We start from the raw sequence: 19,266 nt of genomic DNA, 5'->3' as shown, positions 1-19,266 counted from the left end.
AAATGAAGTTAAAGAACACCCGATTTGTTCATTTTACTATAGTTAATCTGTCATTCCGTGTCATATTAACACTAATAAAGTGAAAGAATCGTTAACTTCTTTTGATTAGTATTTCTTTGTCCTCCTTTATCCCACTAACGCTTTTTGATAGGGTAGATAGAATGACGGGCGGACAGAACGTTATTATATTTCCCTAACACTGCGACCGCCTCCGTGGTCTAGTGGTAGAGCGTCCGCCCGGAGAGCGGAAGGTCCGGGGCCACACAAACACACACGTACATGCACGTCGCTATATAAGTGCAATAATCTTGGACGCGACGTTAAACCCAACTTCACCTCACCTAACACTGCGGGGCAGGGACTAATTAACATTCAACAACATGTTAACACAAGAATGTAACCCGCAGCCGAGGATAGTTTCTATGTTAATCATTCAATCCTCCTTTCAGTGGTGCACGTTGCGCACATCTATGGCGTCAAAGAATGACAATGATACTGTAGGTACTCCACGTCAACACGGTGATCCACAGCGTCTCCAACTATAATCCCTATAAAAAAATATAGTTATGTCGTCACGTTTATCACGAAGGCGAGTATAATGGAATGTTCACTACATGTTATCCTGGTGAACGATGTCAAAGGACGAAGTGATGCGGTCGACCTGCCGTCGAGCGATGTATATAGTGTAGATTTCGCAGTTCCTTCTCACAATGTACAAGTGAATCATCGTTTTTGTTTTATATAGAATCGCACATTCACAGTTTGTTTTCATGCTTCATGTGCATGCATTGTATTAACTGCCCAGCAAAAGACATATATACCCATGTTTGATGGTGGCTAAAGTTGAAACAAATAAGAAATGTTTATTCTATGGGGATGTATTTGATAGTTGTGTTTGGGACCGTTTGCAGTGTTTCGGCGACTGTTTTCATAACGTTTGCAATGTTCTGGTCAAATCCAGTTTTCAAGTGTATACTTTATTGTATCTGACGGTTTATATTTTACAATTTACAAACGCCACCATCATGCTACAACCACCATGTATTCGTTTGTAATGGTTACAGTTGTTAGGACCGACCAGGGGTTTATTATGTTTTCTGTCAGCGCTACCAAACATACATTTCTGTGAGGAGCCCACAATGCAAACCCACACACCTGATTCAAAACAGCCAGCATGTCCAGTGATCTATTTATATATCCGCTACAGAAACGGGAGGACATATTATTTATCCGTCGTTTTCGGAAACAGAGTATTATTTTCAGAAAGAAATCCCAGCTTCATGTTTAGTAATATGTCCTAATATACTTCTTTGTTATATCTGGACTGCTTGCCTGCTTCGTTGCTTGCTTGCGTGCTTGATTGGTCGATTGCAGCATAGTGATCTTAAAGGCGGAGTTTGCTCGGGCATTTGATTGTCCTTGCAAGTTTGATTCAGTTTTCTTATGCCATTATTTGTATCCGCTAAGTCACGTTTTGTTATCCTAACCAATATAACAATTACTTACTTCCCTGGTTACACATACACAATGTCCGAGTTCACACTATATAGGGCGATTCACATCTGGACTGGAAATGTGATCAGACAGTGGAGCGTACTTCTTAAAGGTAACAAATGAACGCTCCAAGCAACATCCCAGAACGAGGCCTCTCGTGCTATTGTTAAGTCTCGCGAACTTTTCCATACAAAAGTGCTAACTGGTTGTTACAACACTGGTGTCGTGTGAAGAAAAAGGATTCCGTTGTGACGTTTATAGGTCACATGTTAGTTTTGGTCCTCCAGCCTTTGGGTATCGCTCGACAACGTCCTTCAATGTTACGATTAATCTGACAGTTGTGAAAGAATGGGAGTTATTATTATGACAGTCGTTGCTCTACGATCAACTTATTGAGCGCCACCATGTGTCGCACATTGTAACATCACGCGCGGAGGCACGGGTGGCCCAGTCGTCTAAGGCGCCGCGATTCGCTGTGCAGAGTTGCGTCCCTTGGGCACGCCAGAAACCTATGATTGTGGGTTCGAATCCCGGTTCACCCCGATTATGTTTCTAGGTTTGTCAGCACCATACCCGTGCTCGTGGGTTTCACCGAAGTGGTGAACGTCTGATACCTGCATCACTTCGGGCTTTCCTCCCACATTAAACTGACACGCCGTGATATAATTGGAATAATGTTAAAAGCGGCGTTAAACCCGACTCACTCACTCATTCACTGTTACATCACGCCCCGAACTCCGGGGATCGCGTTCTTACCTCTAGGTTCGTGTGCTTACCCTTGGGATAGAGTGCCTATCCCGGGGATCGACGTTTTACCCCGGGGATCGAGTTCTAATCCGGTCTGTTATACTCAGAGTAGGTACAATGGCTACAGACGTCCACAATAACTACTAGGCTTCAACACATGATACAATAATCTTTAAACACTTAGAAACAAACCTTAACTTGTATTTGGTTATCAAAGCTACATCTACATTTGTGATTCAATTACATATAATAATAAGTTGGGTTCAATAATAACTGTCACACTTTCATAAACCAATACTGGAGGGGTTTAGATCGTCCATTCTTGACGACACAAGTGTTACTAATTTATTTCAAAGACAAAATGAACAACCGAGAAAAGATGCAGGAATATATGTTTGTATATGTCTCTATCCAATATGGAGGTTAATCACAGTACATACGTATAGTACCTTTGTACATATATACAGTCATATATATTTTCACACAGTCTTGCGAACACTCATGCAGCATGCTGATCCACCAACACTTAATCAATGATTCACAACTGTCACGGGTACATCCAAGTGGGAGTTTCAATATCAGCATACTGTTTTATGCCTTGCAATTGTAGGTCTTTGTGTCTCCGTTTCGTCCTTAATGAAAGCCGATTTGGATCGTTCGAGTTTAAACCCAAGAGAAGTGACGGACGGGCGAGGAGGGAGTGGACCTTTTTCCTCCCAGAACAGCGCCATCTGCAGCAGGTAGTCCCGCCCTTGTGCGGCCAGATGCTTCACTTTCTCTTCATCGTTAGATTCTGAAAATGAATGTTGATATATTTCATTTTAGATCAACAGCAATGTTGTTTCATGCCGAAGTGAGCAATATTCCAATTATATCGCGGCGGCCTGTAAATGTTGGATTCAGACTTAATTGGAACGGACCGCCTCCGTGGTCTTGTGGTAGAGCGTCCGCCCGGAGAGCGGAAGGTCCGGGGTTCGATCCCCGGCCGCGTCAAGCCAAAAGACGTTAAAAGATGGTACTTGTTGTTACCCTGTCTGGCGCTCGGCATTAAGGGGCTAAAACAAGGACTGGTCGGCTCGGAGTCAGTATACTGTGTCTGAGTGGGATATTCATGTTAAACTGCGGCATGGTATCTCAGTGAGCTAGCACTATAAATCTGCATCAGTCCGGACTAGTACAAGCAGCGACACAAACACACACACGTACATGCACGTCGCTATAGAAGTGCAATAATCTTGGACGCGACGTTAAACCCCATTTCACCTCACCTCACCTTAATTGGAACGAGCGTATATACTGCCAAATGTGGCTTCACAAAGGCAGTTTCATCAATCTCACAGTCGGATTTAAATCTTAGTTTTGGCCAGTCCAATCAATGGTGCATATTTGACAATCATGCGACACCGTCTGTGTTCGAGGACAGAAATCAACCAAGTCACCAAGTATGACATCCCGAGTCAATTTAGTTGGACCTTACGATAAGCAGAAAAATACCTTTTCTAACCTGGCTCCCATAGGGCGACACGCTTGGAATAGTTCCCGGAATGCTATAGACTGACAATGTTATTTACAATGACAATTACCCGGTGAAGATCCGGGTCTACAGCAACCTATGCTTGTCGTAAGAGGCGACCAACGGGATTGGGTGGTCAGGTTCACTGCGTGTCATCGTATCCCATTTGTGTAGATCGATGCTCATACTGTCAATCAGTGGATTGATTTATTGCTGGGGTGGCGTCAAACAACACACGGCGTTAAACAACACACAAGCAAACGAACTCAAGGGCAATGCGTGAAAACTCGACTGGATAAGGAACCTAAAGGTGTTACCTTCTGCATCTATGATGGTGTCCATGTACTTCTTGTCCCTGTACAGCTCCTCCAGCAGGCGGCGTAGTCTGGCGTCGTCCATTGTCATCCCCTTGGGCGCCCGTATGCCCCTACAGTAGCTGGCGTCTCTGTCGGTCAGGTGCCCTGGTCGGTCCGCGGAGCCGTGTCCACGAAGGAAGTTTAGGTAAGAGTGAAACTTTGGTGCGGACACTGTGTACGGTACCGTTGGTTTGCCGTTATTATCAGCCGTCGTACTCTGTAATGAGGGCGAGGAATACTGACTGCAGCATGGTATACAGCAAATATTACCGTTACAGTTGCGTTACGAAAATCGTCGGTTTTTCTGTGCATCATGTCTTTTTAGTATCAATTATGTGGTGACCCAGTGAAAAAACATAAGTGAAGGTATCAGAAGGACCCTTTTTGGCCTACTAGATCTGCATATTTAAGAAATATGGAAATTTAAACCTTAGGAAGTGTTATGAACGTTATCAGTTGTATTCATATATGAATGAGATTTAGGCTTCAAACACGTGCATGTTTTGGGAGAATATCAGTTAAGACTAATTATAACATGTGCCCAACAATCATATTCAAGAGTTTTTCAGGAATATTTCTTCTGGTACTTGAACTTGAGGAGCAAGTATTATTTTAAAAAATATTTTCGAAAAATGTTCACCCATTTTAATTGTATTTATGTAACGTTTTATTCCATAAGTCCAAAACTTGCACGTGTAAGAAAGAAAAAGAAATACCAGCCGTCAGCCTTTCGAACATGTCTGATACGTTTCGTACCAATAGGTTTCCCGCAGATTCAAAATTAAACATTTTCAGAGGGCCAAAAAAGGACACAAATTGTCATTTAACTGATAAATAGGCAGTCGAAGAAGACATAATCATTGTTGTTTCTGAGCGTGTATATCTCTATCCATGGTGCTTTGTTTATCATACAATATGAACGTAAACGACATACCGAGCCACCATGACCCCAGGCTTCGCGGGCGTGGCCTGTGGAAATAAACACGAACATTTGCAAGCACAACATATCTAAAGTATTTCTAAAGCCTTGATACTCAATTATAAGTGTAATTTATTTTCAAAACCAAGCAATGGCATGACAATCATTGCTTTGTTAATTGTACGTTTGGTACTGTTATCCACGTAACTAAATAACGCTCTTATAAGCAGAGACAATGCTTTTCTAGTTACACAACACTTGCATATCTTATCATACATGGTGAAAATTAAAAACATCCTACATCGTATTTCGCCAAACATTTTCAACACCTCTGTATGCGGCTCTGTTAAGTTGATAAATACCCTGGACTCTTGGAAAATGACCAATCTGTTGACCACGGCCTTTCCTACGATTCAGTGGTGATAATCGGGAATGACCTTCGTCAAGGTCACTATCTCCATCCTAGGCGAATTGGAAAATGTAGAATAAAATGTCAGAGCCTCTTTTGGTCAATAATTCTGTTGCTGTCTGCATTTAATACTGCTGTTTCCAAACGTGTGTAATATTGATGATTGTTCATTGGCGCAGATTGCTGTTGAACACCGACCCGATGTGTCCATCATCTGACTTTTAACAAATGGGAACCGAGAAAGATCGCATTTTTTAAGTTTATCATGTCATACCAGAAATAAAGTTCGGTCAAATCGATGTATAATATGATATAAAACAATCAATACTCAGGTCACTTATGAACAAAAACTCGCTGATGAAGTCGAGCCCCTAACTTTTCATTATTGCTCAATATGTCTGGTTATAAAGGGATTCGCGTTGTTGACAGTACCAGCCTATATACAAGGGAAGACATTTGTCGAGGCAATATAGGTGATAAACATTATGATATTACTTCATGATAAAAATACCAGCACACATCAACAATATTCTCACAAATTATGGGAAAAGAAATAGACCCACAAAAGTTAAAATGCTCAAATTTAAATAAAAAAACTACATAATTATTAGTAATTTTGTTTTCATGAAATCTGGAAAATGTTTCTGACCTACCTCATTGTCACTCTCTAGTTCCCTTGAATCTTCAGCTGCAATGTAGAAGAAGAAAGGTTTTTTGGTTGAAATAAGCAAGACAACATGCGATTACTATTTTTCTGCAGTTTCCCAAATGACCTGAGCTAAACGAATAAGCCCCCACTCCAGGCTGTCAGCAGTGTTTCAGCCATGGAGACACTGTAGCAGCTTCACCATGACACCGATGGGGGAAATCTAACCCAGATTGTCGTTGTATTGAGGGTACGTTTTTAACACTGGTCTACACCATCCATCTTTTAAATGTAACTAAGGAATTTCACATAACGTCAGGGAACGCTGACAAATCAAAGCACCATACCTGTCAATGCATCCACAATGTGTTTATCCTTAGCTAGTCCTTCTCTGTAAATCGCTGCTTGCTCGGGGTCCATTGTGATTGGTCGTCTCTGACCCGGAAGTGACCCTTTACCTACAACCTTCTTGATTGGTGCTAATGCTCCCGGTCTGTTTGGTTGAGTTCCCGGGGCTTGCCTTTGTTTCATTTCCTCAACAAAAATGACCCGACCCTTCTGCAAGAAATCACGACAAAGAAACCACTCAGTTCCAGCACTCTCCAGACGACAGATGTAAACTGCGTTGATTCAACCTCCGATATACAACATACGGACATAATTTAAATGTACATGGTTCCAATGTAATCCTTGTGCCGTGAAACTTCCAAAAAACAATTTACTGAATCAATAGAATTTTGCTTAAGCATTTTACCCGTGGTCAATCATATGATAACGTAAGCCTCGTCAGCATACCTAACATTATATGACCATTGATTTACCTACTTATTCTTATAACACACTAATAACAGGCATATACAACACATGCATTTGCACATGTTCACCATCCCCTCATGCCGTAAAGGTCACTCGTCACAAACACATGCAAAGGCAAGTCAATTGTTCACCTAAAAGACGGGTAACATGTGGTGCAAGTCACAATAATGAAATCAATGATTCCCATTTGAATGTTGTAGCCCGGATCAAACAACTTTTGAGCAAGAGTCGTATGACGCTCTCTGTAAAGTGTTTGTAGAATGTGGGTATTACCTTTCTAGACTCGCTCAGTTTCAGGGCTGATTTCTTGTCTTGTGTATGATCCTCCCCGAGCAGCCTCTGAGTGAGGAGTTGACTCACCCGGGCTGTAACCTGCTTCCTGGTCTGGATAAAACGGGAAAAAAGGATATACAGGTAGGAACAGATATGCAAGGGTGAATACTAGAAACGCAAAAAACAACTGGAAACAGTTTCTCACAAGAGGGCAAAAGCATAACTATTGAAATGGAAGCATATTTCATATGAGAAAATGTGTGAAAATTATATGAGTGGATCACAATATATAACAGCATCGAGTAGAGGTGAGGTGAAATGGGGTTTAACGTCGCGTCCAAGATTATGGCACTTAAATAGCGACGTGCATGCACGTGTGTGCGTGAGCGGCTGCTTGTACTAGTCCGGACTGATGCAGAGTTATAGAGCCAGCACACTGAGTTACCATGCAGAAGTTTAACATGAATACCCCACCCAGACACAGTATACTGACTCCGAGCCGACCAGTCCTTGTTTTAGTCCCTTACAGGGTAACAACAAGTACCATCTTTAACGTCTCTTGGTATGACTCGGCCGGGGATCGAACGCCGGACCTTCCGCTCTGAGGGCGGACGCTCTACCACCTGACCAAGGAGGCCGTCCATGATTATTTGAGGACTTAGTACATTTGTACATGTACATTACCTTGTCATCATCGTGCTGGTCGTCGTACTCTGACTTAGATATCCCGTCGTCCTTAAACTTCACCGATGCTTCATCCTTGCCCTAATGATAAACAAAGACACAGTGTATGAATAATCCTTAATAGACATGACTATTCCAGGTCATTTTATAGTACTGTAACCTCCCTGTACAATGGTATTACTTTTATGAGCTACATATCACATTCATAACATGTACCTTCTGCCGGACCTTGTCTTTGAGCCGGTTGATGGAATTCTTTTTCTCTGTTTCATCTTCAACAGTCACTTCCTGGGTTGATGTTTCCATAGCTGACGACTGCTGTAACAAGTGGATAGTGTTGACACACAGAACATGTTAACGGTGTTATCGATGTGTGAAACTATCGCAAGAATACATGTTAAACATTCCCCTGTTTTAGGCATATGCGCTAAATGCTTAGTTGTAAACTGCATGTTTACCCTTTTGTGAGAATGCTTGGGCCATCACTGAACATCAGTGTTCCATTCATACAATTTTCACCACAGGATGAAGATTTTATCGATTAATTTACAAAACGTACATGCGTTTGTGTGTACATGTCGACATACCTGTTCATCGCCGGGAGTCTCACTAACAAACTCAATGTCCGGGTATGCTGTTTTGCCTTCTATTTCGGCATCAAGTCGTTCGAATTCCTTTAAAGAGACACGGAGAGGTCATCATTCAAACATTGTAATTTGGGAATGTATATATTATATATGAATACAATCAACTGTCTGTAGACATCAAGTAATCACAATAAGCATATAAATGTATATCTCTTGATCACTTAGAATTCTTCTCCCGTGTGGATTACGATTTATAATAGCTCTTCAGCAAACTATGGTCTCAGAGGAGACTTATAAAATGGACAGGGGGTGAGGCTCGGCGACCTGGCGTGTCATCGTACCCCAGTGGCATGAATCATAGCTCATAACATGATTCCCTTGCTTGCTTGAACCATATACGATCATGTATTGGCTATAGTACTGAATTACAATATTATACTGGATATACTGAAATATTGCTATGCACGGCGTTCATAAAGGCACAAAAAATATTGTTACAAGACACACAACATTATACTAACAACAACAAACTTACAAATATTTCTCTGGCTGTCTGTTTCGCCCTCTCCTCGTCCCAGAATCCCTCGTCCTCTAGCACGCCATCTAGCCGCTTCTTCTTCATGTACTGCGCCATGTACTGATCCCTCTCCGGGCCGTCCACATCGTTACCCTCCTCCTCCTCCTCCTCCTCTTCCCTAGGCTCCTGCACCTTCTTCTGCTTGCGTCGGGCCAGTCTCTTGAAGTTGCCAGGTTTCTTGCTGCCCCGATGTTCATCTCTCCCCGTCTTCTTTTCATACATGAGTCTGGTGACCATAGGGCCTTGGCGGGGTTGTGCCAGTTCAAGCTGCAGCGACAGTCAGCAGAGCGATACATATAGTTGAACAGCGACTTTTGGTCAAAGGATAAAAACTTATTGCGGGTCTCAGTCGTCTAAGGAGCTGTAATTAGCAATTCCTGGCGTCTCAGAAACCTTTCGTCGGGGGTTTGAATTCCAGATTCGCCCTGATTATATGTCCAGGTTAGTCAGCAACATAGCTGCGTTCGTGGTTTCAAAGTGGTAAACGTTCAAGACCTAAATCACCTCGGTCTTTCCTACAACTTAAACGGATCTGTAACCACTCACGAAAACATAATTGTACTATGGGCCCGAGGCCTTTCAGTATGGAATAAACTATGGGCCTGGGGCCTTCAAGTATGGAATAAAACTTATCCTTATTCACTCTCCGAGAACGATAGTTATACCGACCATCATGTCATCCCTCTCCTTCTTCCGACGAAGCCTCGCGAGATGAATCTCTGCTCTGACCGGATCGACCTCCCATGATTCAATGCTCTCCTCAGAGCATGTGGACCAATAGTCACTCTCAACCAACTCCTTCACCTGGCCATAGAGAGGCATACAAATAGAATTAACATGAAAATAATATTATAATTACACATATATAATAAACATGCAAATATAACCACTTATAGGTCTGCAAAGCTTTATAAAAGTATAACTTTTATTAATATTTTCATCCCCTATTGTAGTGGTGGTGTACCTTCTTTCCATTTGGAAGTTTCCTCTCCTTGATGTACTTCCTCGTCTTCTTCGCTCGTCTCTTCTTCACCTGTCGGCCGTCCTCAGTTACTGTGTAAATCTGGAAAAGGCATGTATATAGAACGTCAACTGTGGACGAGAAAACTTTCTTTCTATTTAAAGGTGTAGCAAATATAACTGTTCATCTCATTTTGTCAAACAGAGACAAAATTCAACACGACCGGTGAAGATCCGAGTTACAAGTGGTTTTCAGCAAGCCATGCTTGTCATAAGAGGCGACAACCTTGTCCGGTTGGTCAGGCTTGCTGATATGGTTTATGCATGTCATCGTATCTCATTTACATAGATGGCCGCTCATGATGTCAATCACTAACCTATCTGGTCCGGACTCGATTATTTACTGACCGCCGTCATATAGCTGGAATATGGCTGAGTGCGGCGTCAACACACAACCGCATCTCATTAAACACCCAAAACAAATACCTGGGTTTTCTTACCGTTTCGTCACCAGAATCATCTGAGTCCGGAGGTATCTCTTCCTGAAAGATGCAATGAAAGCACACCTTACCACAATGTCCTGCGTCCACATGTGTACAGCTGTAAACGATGACGTTTCACTTCAAAGGAACTGATCATGTAACCGATCATAAGGAACCGTACAATAGGTTATTCACACATTTCTTTCAGGGGGCGGTCGGGTAGCCTAGTGTTTAAAGCGTTCGCTCGTCACACCGAAGACCCGGGTTCGATTCCCGACATGGGTACAATGTGTGAAGCCTATTTCTGGTGTCCCCCGCCGTGATATTGCTAGAATATTGCTAAAAGCGGCGTAAAACCATACTCACTCACGCACTCATTTCTTTAAGGAGAACCAGCATTGTCAACAACTATCTTTTGGGATTAAACCTGAGGTAAATTGTTTACAAGTCTCTCGCACTTAGAATATCAAATGATCGACCCCTAAGCCCGACGACCCAATGTTTCTCCCTGTCAGTGTGAGCAGATCAGGTCCCACATGGTTGCGTCTAAAGTGAACAGAAATGGCGATCCTGTCAAGTGGTGCTGCCTAATTGCATGTCATCGCACCATGATGTTGTTCATGCCACGAAGGATCGCCTCCGTGATCTAGTGGTAGAGCGTCCGCCGGGAGAGCGGAAGGTCCGGGGTTCGATCCCCGACCGCGTCATACCAAAAGACGTTAAAAGATGTTACTTGTTGTTACCCTGTCTGGCGCTCGGCATTAAGGGGCTAAAACAAGGACTGGTCGGCTCGGAGTCAGTATACTGTGTCTGAGTGAGGTATTCATGTTAAACTGCGGCATGGTATCTCAGTGAGCTAGCACTATAAATCGGCATCAGTCCGGACTAGGACAAGCAGACCCCCCCCCCCCCCCCCCACACACACACCTGCATGCACGTCGCTATATAAGTGCAATAATCTTGGACGCGACGCCGAGTTGTGACACTACCCCCCTCCCTTCTTCGTCTGCGCTTAAATTAAACTCAACATGTGGGCAGTGTTAAATTGGGATGTACCTCTCGAATAAGGTTGCCCTTTTCGTCGTAGATCTTCCTGAATTTCTTTCCTAATTTCTTGGGTGTGGAGGGTCTTTTCTTCCTCTTGAAGATGGGCTTGTCATCTGTTTCCTCCAAGGTGGTGTTGGACTGTGTGCTGTAGCAGGAGTCCGAGTCGCTGTCCAGGTCGCTGACAGGGAGGCCTCCTGTAACACCACATGTGTCTCGGGCAATACAATCAGTGAAGGCTTGTCGTCACTCAACGAAGAAGTTTCATACATTATCAGACCATAAACTCATAAGCCTATAACAAATGTACATTTTACAATATATTTACAAGTCAATACTTTGAAACAGAACAAAATACTGTTATCTCTTTAGATTATTATAAAAAAATTATGAATCTGGACAGAGTAGACAGATAATTGTTGTGAATATGTGAGAATCTAGAGTAGGGAATATTTGTAGTCCTTAGGTGAGAATATTGACACAGTATGCACATAAAGTACTTGTGCTGGTTAGATGATTTGTTTATTTGTTTGTTTGTTTGTTTAACGCCGCACTCAGCAATATTCTGTCTATATGACGTCGGTATGTAAATGATCCGATCACAATAAAGTGATTGACATCATAAGCATCTATCTACGCAATTTGGATACGATGACATTTATCAACCAAGTCAGCGAGCCTGACCACCCGATCCCCTTAGTCGCCTTTTACGACAAGCATAGTCGCCTTTTACGGTAAGCATGGGTTGCTGAAGATCAATTCTAACACGGAATTTCATAGGAGATCAGAATCTAGAGTGTGACGACATATACGTTTTTGGTCATGTGGGAACATAGACACAATAGACCTTGTATTGGGACTCTAGACAGAGTAAACATCTCATTGTGTTGGTTCGGTGAGAACCTACACCGTGTACCAGACACATACTTCGTATTCTATCCTGTCTCTCAAGTCTCCGTCTTCTTCTCTCTTCTCTCCTCATAGCTCGTCTCTCCAATCTTTTTTTCTCTTCTTCCCTCTTCTTTCTCCTCTTGCAGATGATGAATATGACGATGGCAGTGATGATGATAATGATGATAATAATGGCCACAACAGCCCCGATGATGGATAAAGCGGTGGCACTAAGTGTGCCATCACTAGGCTCTGGAGCTGCAACATAACACAATATGCTATAACAGTGCTACATTATTACTGAAGAAAAAAGTGAGTGCGTGAGTGAGTTGCGTTTAACGCCGCTTTTAACATTATTCCAGTTATATCACGGCGTGTCAGCTTAATGTGGGAGGAAAGCCCGAAGTGATGCAGGTCTCAGACGTTTACCACTTCGGTGAAACCCACGAAACATAATCGGGGCGAACCGGGATTCGAACCCACAATCATAGGTTTCTGGCGTGCCCAAGGGACGCAACTCTGCACAGCGAATCGCGGCGCCTTAGACGACTGGGCCACCCGTGCCCCCCTGAAGAAAATAGCCAACACATATCACATATGTACGTTTAACATTAACACTTATACTCTTAATATATTGAGTTGAGACAAATGGATTTAGAACACATGGAGATATCACTCACCTGAGACATATGGTGCTTAATGAATGAAAACGTCTCTACCAATCCTCCCCTTAAAATATACGTTAAATCTACGTCTAAAAAAGCCACAGAGATAACACCTGATCTATGGTGCGCAGTGATACCATCAAGACTGCAAGCCTGGTCGTCATGATCGACGTGAGTCTACTTACGACAGGTTTCTGAAAAGGAAACAATACGGTGATAATATAACATTTATATGTAAAATGAAATTATATATAAAAATAGACTTGACTGGGTACTCGTATCTATTACATGTCATAGTCCGTAACACTGTCGAAGTGCAGATGTTAATACCACCAAGCCCCATGTATATAAAGTGGTGAAATCAAAAATATATAATGTTTAAAAAATACCATGTTGTTATATATCCTTTGTGAAACTAGTTATTCAAGGTCATGACACAAATACTTCACCTTTTCCAAATGTGAAAGCTTCACCCCCTGTTGCAGTGGTGGAGGATTGACTCTCGTCGCATTGCAGAGGTCGTTGTGAGAAGCTGACGGTCGACACAGATGTAGATTCCTTCACAACCTGAAGTATGCATGTCGATATTACATGTGTCCAACCCATATACCATTTCCATTAATGGGTTGAAGTTGTATTTGTTGTCAACAAATACAAGTTTAATCCTTATATTAACGGATATATAAAACATAACAACACAATCCACTTAAACACCAAACTTTAATGTTTTACATCGAACTATAGTAGTTGCTTTTGTCGTCATCCGCCCCAAACAGTCCATGGGAGTTACGTCCCTTGGTTTTTAAAAAAGCCATAAAATGGCTGCTACGTCAATGTCATTCATTTGAAATAGAAGTTGCACCCAGAAAAGCTAGAATTGGAAAGAATTCCAGACCGGATTGATTCTGAAAATGTATTAATAAAACGTTTTGTATACTTTGGGTGCGTGTTTGAGTCATACTAAGGCTAGATGAGCTGCTGAAGACGGGGAGTACAGCTTGAGGCGGTGCGGTTTGGATTCCCGATGCATGTTGGCCTACAAGACGGTGTGGAGCTAAGGGATTTCTTTTGGCAGGTAGAGCAGTATCATGATCAGTTGTGGCTGAAGTCGGTGATCAGACATATCATTCATAGCCTGAATCGTATGGTGATACCGTCCCTATTTGACGTTATTTGTCGACACTGAGGAATTCCTCTAAAGAAGTTCTGTATATCTCGCTCGATCGTCAACGTAAAAACATCACGCGACATACTGACGTTCATCGGGAAGACAGCTTGGTTGTGGTCATCTTGGCGAGGTCACCCGCTACTGTCAATATTTAGTCTTCAGTTCTATCTATCGTTAGCACAACCTCATTTATACACTTGAGTAAAATAGCAGACACACGCGATCTACTATACACGTCCTCACAAAGAAATAGAAATAAAATACGAATCGGATGTATTAATTCTCAAATTCGTCCTCATTCAACATTATATTGTCACTACCGCGGAGGGAGTGAGTGAGTGAGTTTTGTTTAAAGCCGTTTCAAGCCGGTGAGCTTGATGTTGGAAAACGCCCGAGATGACGCTAATCTGAGATGTTAAAATAATCATAAATAGGGAAAACCGGGATTCGAACCCTCGGTCACAGGTTTCTGTCTGTCATAAGAGATGCAACCCAGCAGTGGCACCCTAGACGAATGTTCCACCGTTTCCCCTTCAGCGGGGTCTTAGATTTGAATTTATTACATCAGCGAATCGTCATTCATTCTCAAGTATGGTTTAGTGATTACGTAATGTGCAATGTGAATGAAGCGGTTTGCTATATCTATTTCAATTTTAAGTGATGTGCACAAAGGTTTGGTATAACGTGGCACTTACAATACAAATAAAGCGCTGTGTTAATTCCGGGTTGATGAGCGTGACGTAGGATCTGCTGTTGGTTGTGTCTGTTCTGTTCATCAAACATCTCACCGGGTTTGTTGCTGGGACAAAAATGAAACGTTAATCTAATTCGCATGAAGCAATCCTCTAATGTATTGATTTAACAAACAAACTGCCAGCTAAATCACTTTAACACTGTTAACTTCACGTGGACAAATAACGCGCACCAAAATGGCGGAAAGTGTCTCGAAAAGTAGAACCAATCAAGTACACCTAATTAAGTCCAGTAGATATATGCAATATACATGTAGCTTAAGATTATGCCTTGGCACAATGATAGTTTATTATGTGAGCAATGTTTTCAGTGGTGGAGCCACTTTATTTTCTATTTCCGTTTGGCCATGGCGTCCACTTTCCAATATTTCTGTCCTTTACAGTCAAAGGTTTTTATGATATACTAGTATCTCAACAACAATATATCTATACCTACCATAGTATAACGGTGCGGAGCAACCGGTGCAGCTGCATGTGGTGCTGTCGCCCTTCTGCAAAGACGTGGAGCTACTGCAGCCGGTCAGTGACGCTGGACATGCAGTGGGCGGGCTTGTGACCGTCAGGAGACCCTGTAGCTCCCCCGGGCAGGCCACGCCCACGCTGCCGAGAACAGCTGTAGATGGGAATCAAGTTAACGAGCGCAGCGTGTTTGTGTTCCATCGTTAAATGAAAACTATATAGTACCTGACCTTGTACAGATACTGAAAATGTGAGGCACTCTACTGTTAAACCTTACATTGTACCAACACTGAAATATTAAGGTGTTATTTTGTTTTTCTTACAACGTTTCTATTGGAGGAAATGCGAAAAGGATCAATCCACGTACCGTTGAGTTTCGATTCACATACAGTAAACTTATGCTTATACAGTATGCTTATAACGAACTGACGGATATAACGAACTGTATATTCTGGTCCCGCCCATTTGTTGTATATACGCTTATAACGAACTACGGTTATTACGAACTAAGATAAGGGGTCCCTTTGAGTTCGTTATAACCGTAGTTTACTGTAATTGTAACCGCTATTTTTCCTTTCAATACCAATGGAATCTGTTTCTTTGGCTAATTGAGACTTATTATTCTCTGGCGTTGGCGTTTTTTGTATTGCTAATTAAAATCACTTTTAGAAATTGAGAAATATTTTCAAGTATCTAAAGTACAAATTTTATGTATAGCTTCGATGAAGTCCAATACTTCTTTCCATACAGAGTTTATCCTTCTGAATACTTGTCTGTCTAACGGGTTATCTGTTAAAAGGAAGGAGGTTCCGGCAAATTTGTAGTCCTCGGAAATGTGAATCAAGTCCTAAAACATGACCGTGTGTGCCTGCTGGTTTAACACCTATGAAGGGTATCAGTTTAACGATGAATAGTAACCGAAATTAGACCGACACAATGTCTTGATTCCATCCAGGTATTAATTACAAACTCTAGAACAAGGCAAAAATGGACACCAGACCTCAGAGCAAAATCCTCCTTGAAGTACCCATGCTTCAGATTCATCATGTAAATATCCATGACACGTTTTAAACAATGGGAATGATCGACAGCTACCTTCTCTGACGAAGACGTGGTATCTGTGTTCAGGGTAGGGCGTGGCGAGGTCACACACGTTGGTGAGGTAATCAGCACTTAAAGCGGCCGCAGTGATGTACTTCACAAGGAATGGAGCTGTCGCCGGGCCTTGAAGAAATCATTGAATAGTTCATATTTGTTTGTTGTTTATCATCCAAAACGTCGATATCGCTTGGGTGAGATCAAGCGATATCTACAGTGTATTGATTATAGTGCTCATGGTTAATAGATACGTATTTCATTTCAGATTACCTGTGCATGCAAACATGTCAGACTTTGAACAGATGTCATGAGTATTACCTGTGATTGTGGCTTGAACGAATGTGGCGATATTTCCAGTTGTTTCCCCGGAAATGAAGTGAAGGCAGGTGAAGGCGTGTTGAAGGCCGCCAGCCTCTGCCACGCCTTGGCTGCTCCTGTCAGAGATACCAACCGCTCATACTGACTGGATTTCATTACTTTAAACATGGTAAGACATACGTGATGGTGCTTGCTTGGATGGCCATTATCTTTTACCAATTGTTTGCTGATGTGATGACGAAGAAGTAGCATATGCGCGAAGTGAGTTAGGAAATCAGGTTTTATACCACTGCCAGCAGTGTCATAGCTTTGTCACACCTTACGTTAAGTCCTGTCTAGTGGTTGGTGACAAGAGTAAGTGAGTGAAGGAGTTTGGTTTAACGCATCTTAGAACAGTATTCCAGGCATATCATGGCGAGTCAGCTTAATGTGGGAGGAATGCCCGCAGTGATGCAGGTCTCAAAAACCCAAACACGTGTATCGTGCTGACAAATCTAGAAACATAATAGCCGCGAACTGGAATTCAAACCAATAATCATAGGCTTCTGATTTCAGGCTTCCCAAGGGACGCAACTCTTCAAAGCGAATTGCGGCGCCTTAAACGTTGATAACAATCAATGCGATATAATAGCAAGCATTTTTTTATTCCACAAGATCCCTAGACTGGGGATGTGACTGTAGTGTAGCAGCCAACGTCGCCATCTGCATAGGAGTAAATTAGATATCAACAACAGACCCGTGAATATCCGGGATAGAATTGGTCTTCAGCAACCCATGCTTGCCGTAAAAGGCGACTATGCTTGTCGTAAGCGGCGACTAACGGGGTCGTGTGGTCAGGATCGCTGACATGGTTGATACATGTCATCGTATCCCAATTGCGTGGATCGATGCTCATGATGTCAATCACTGGATTGTCTGGCCCAGACTCGATTATTTACAGACCGCCGTCATATAGCTGGAATATTGCTGTGTGCAGCGTTAAACAACAAACAAACAAAACATAGATATCAACAACAGGATGCAGCAAGAAAGTAGTGCTTACTGTATAACATATCTGCTGCCGTCGGTAGCAATGCAGTTGTAAGTTGTTGTCAGGTCGATCTGAAGTAGAGGACCTCCTTCAAAAGTAAAACCTAGGACACTTGAGCCTTGAAAACTCAGCTTCTCGTTACTTCTGGACATGTACCAGTTACCTTGTATAGGGAAGTCACACTGACAATCTGTAAAAAGAGGCATCACCTATGTCAATTTCCAGGAATGTGCAAGTTACATGGCTGCTTCGAAATACTAGTAAAAATGAATTAGTGAGTGAGTTTGGCTCAACAATTTTGAGCAGTATTTAACTCATGTCACGGTGTGTTAATGAGGAAGGAAAACCCAAACTGTAGACGTCTACCAGTTGTTGAAGCCAACGAGCACCGTTATGATGCTGACAAGCCAGGAATCCTATCAGGGCGATATTGTCAATCTGTCCAGAGAGTTCAGATATGAAAAATTTAAAAAAAATTATTTTGGACATTAATAGGTCTTGATATTGTCCGGAATGCAGATGTCTTGATGAAAACATTCGTGAATTGAAACATCACATCCTAGGACAGTCTCTTCAAAATCTATTTGCGGTTGCAATATGATGTTTCCTAGGATGGATATATTTGCATCTTTGTTTATCAAGAAATTGAGTGTAGATAGTGTGATATATATTTCAATATGCTCGTCTAAAAGGGTTAAAGATTGGAGTTATATTTTTGTCCAGAAAATGATAATATAACGCTTTAAATGTCTTTGTGACAGTTTATAAACCAGAGAAAACAATTCTTCTCGGTTTTTGTTGAGAATATAAACTCTCAGGCTCCCTCTCCTGAGAAAATCACACCGAAAAATACACATGAAAAACAAATACCAGACATGCTGTGCCAAGAGAAGTGTTGACATCACCTACCTGATTCCCGAACAAAGAGGAGAATGCTCCACAAGACTACAAGACACGTTTGCATCTTCATCTTCAGCATCCTGTCATGTTCAGAAGAACATGTTAATGGCCCTCCAGGATCAGCAACAATTAAGAGGCTACACACCTACGACAAACTTCCCTACTGGGTTAAAAGTCACAACACCCCTCTGTCACATAATGTATCTCCGACAACGACCTATAACATTGTGCTAACCCCACGTTTAACGTTGTGTATGACTGTGAACTGTGTATCACCAATAGAGAGACATATGCAAGCGAGGTGTTTGTGAAGAAGACCTTGTGTGTCAAAAGAGCGCCTCACGGGCAGATATGTAAGGTGGCTTTACTGCTATTGACGACCCTATTTCAAATTAATGTTGGTGGTTTATTGTGTGAATGAAAGCATTAGTATTAAGGGTCCGGCATGCTTGTATTGCATAGTGGAAGCAACTCTTGA

The 19,266-nt window shown here is 42.2% G+C and overlaps 1 protein-coding gene across 2 annotated transcripts; it reads right to left on the bottom strand.

Moving 5' to 3' along the window:
• Positions 1–2,426: 2,426 nt before the first annotated feature.
• Positions 2,427–19,033, bottom strand: LOC124148097. Of its 2 annotated transcripts, none has more exons than XM_046519035.2 (24): positions 18,798–19,033; positions 17,901–18,078; positions 16,859–16,974; positions 16,538–16,666; positions 15,420–15,596; positions 14,927–15,030; positions 13,513–13,630; positions 13,249–13,257; positions 12,435–12,656; positions 11,520–11,704; positions 10,482–10,523; positions 9,986–10,084; positions 9,691–9,825; positions 8,980–9,288; positions 8,445–8,531; positions 8,074–8,175; positions 7,858–7,938; positions 7,174–7,284; positions 6,432–6,642; positions 6,092–6,126; positions 5,392–5,491; positions 5,045–5,079; positions 4,072–4,327; positions 2,427–3,034 (listed from the first exon to the last, which is right to left on the bottom strand). In XM_046519035.2, exons 1-24 carry the CDS (start codon positions 18,865–18,867, stop codon positions 2,820–2,822), a joined length of 3,126 nt encoding a protein of 1,041 aa, XP_046374991.2. In that variant the 5' UTR covers positions 18,868–19,033; the 3' UTR covers positions 2,427–2,819. The 2 variants fall into 2 exon arrangements, with proteins under 2 accessions (XP_046374991.2, XP_046374992.2); XM_046519036.2 differs by having other exon boundaries at positions 8,074–8,172.
• Positions 19,034–19,266: the final 233 nt, after the last annotated feature.

This window comes from Haliotis rufescens, unplaced genomic scaffold (assembly GCF_023055435.1).
Source record: "Haliotis rufescens isolate VD_foot unplaced genomic scaffold, xgHalRufe1.0.p SCAF_7, whole genome shotgun sequence".
NCBI classification, from domain to species: domain Eukaryota; kingdom Metazoa; phylum Mollusca; class Gastropoda; order Lepetellida; family Haliotidae; genus Haliotis; species Haliotis rufescens.
Note: the sequence above shows the minus strand (reverse complement) of the source record. Positions and strands in the feature narration are given on the sequence as shown.

Bases quoted from the DNA above. Each gene is read 5' to 3' on its own strand.
- LOC124148097 (XM_046519035.2), bottom strand. From the start codon at position 18,867: ATGCTGAAGATGAAGATGCAAACGTGTCTTGTAGTCTTGTGGAGCATT. The intron at 15,031-15,419 runs GTAGGTATAGAT...TTTTTGTCCCAG, and splicing joins CTCCGCACCGTTATACTATG to CAACAAACCCGGTGAGATGT. The intron at 7,285-7,857 runs GTAATGTACATG...CGTTTTATCCAG, and splicing joins ACCAGCACGATGATGACAAG to ACCAGGAAGCAGGTTACAGC.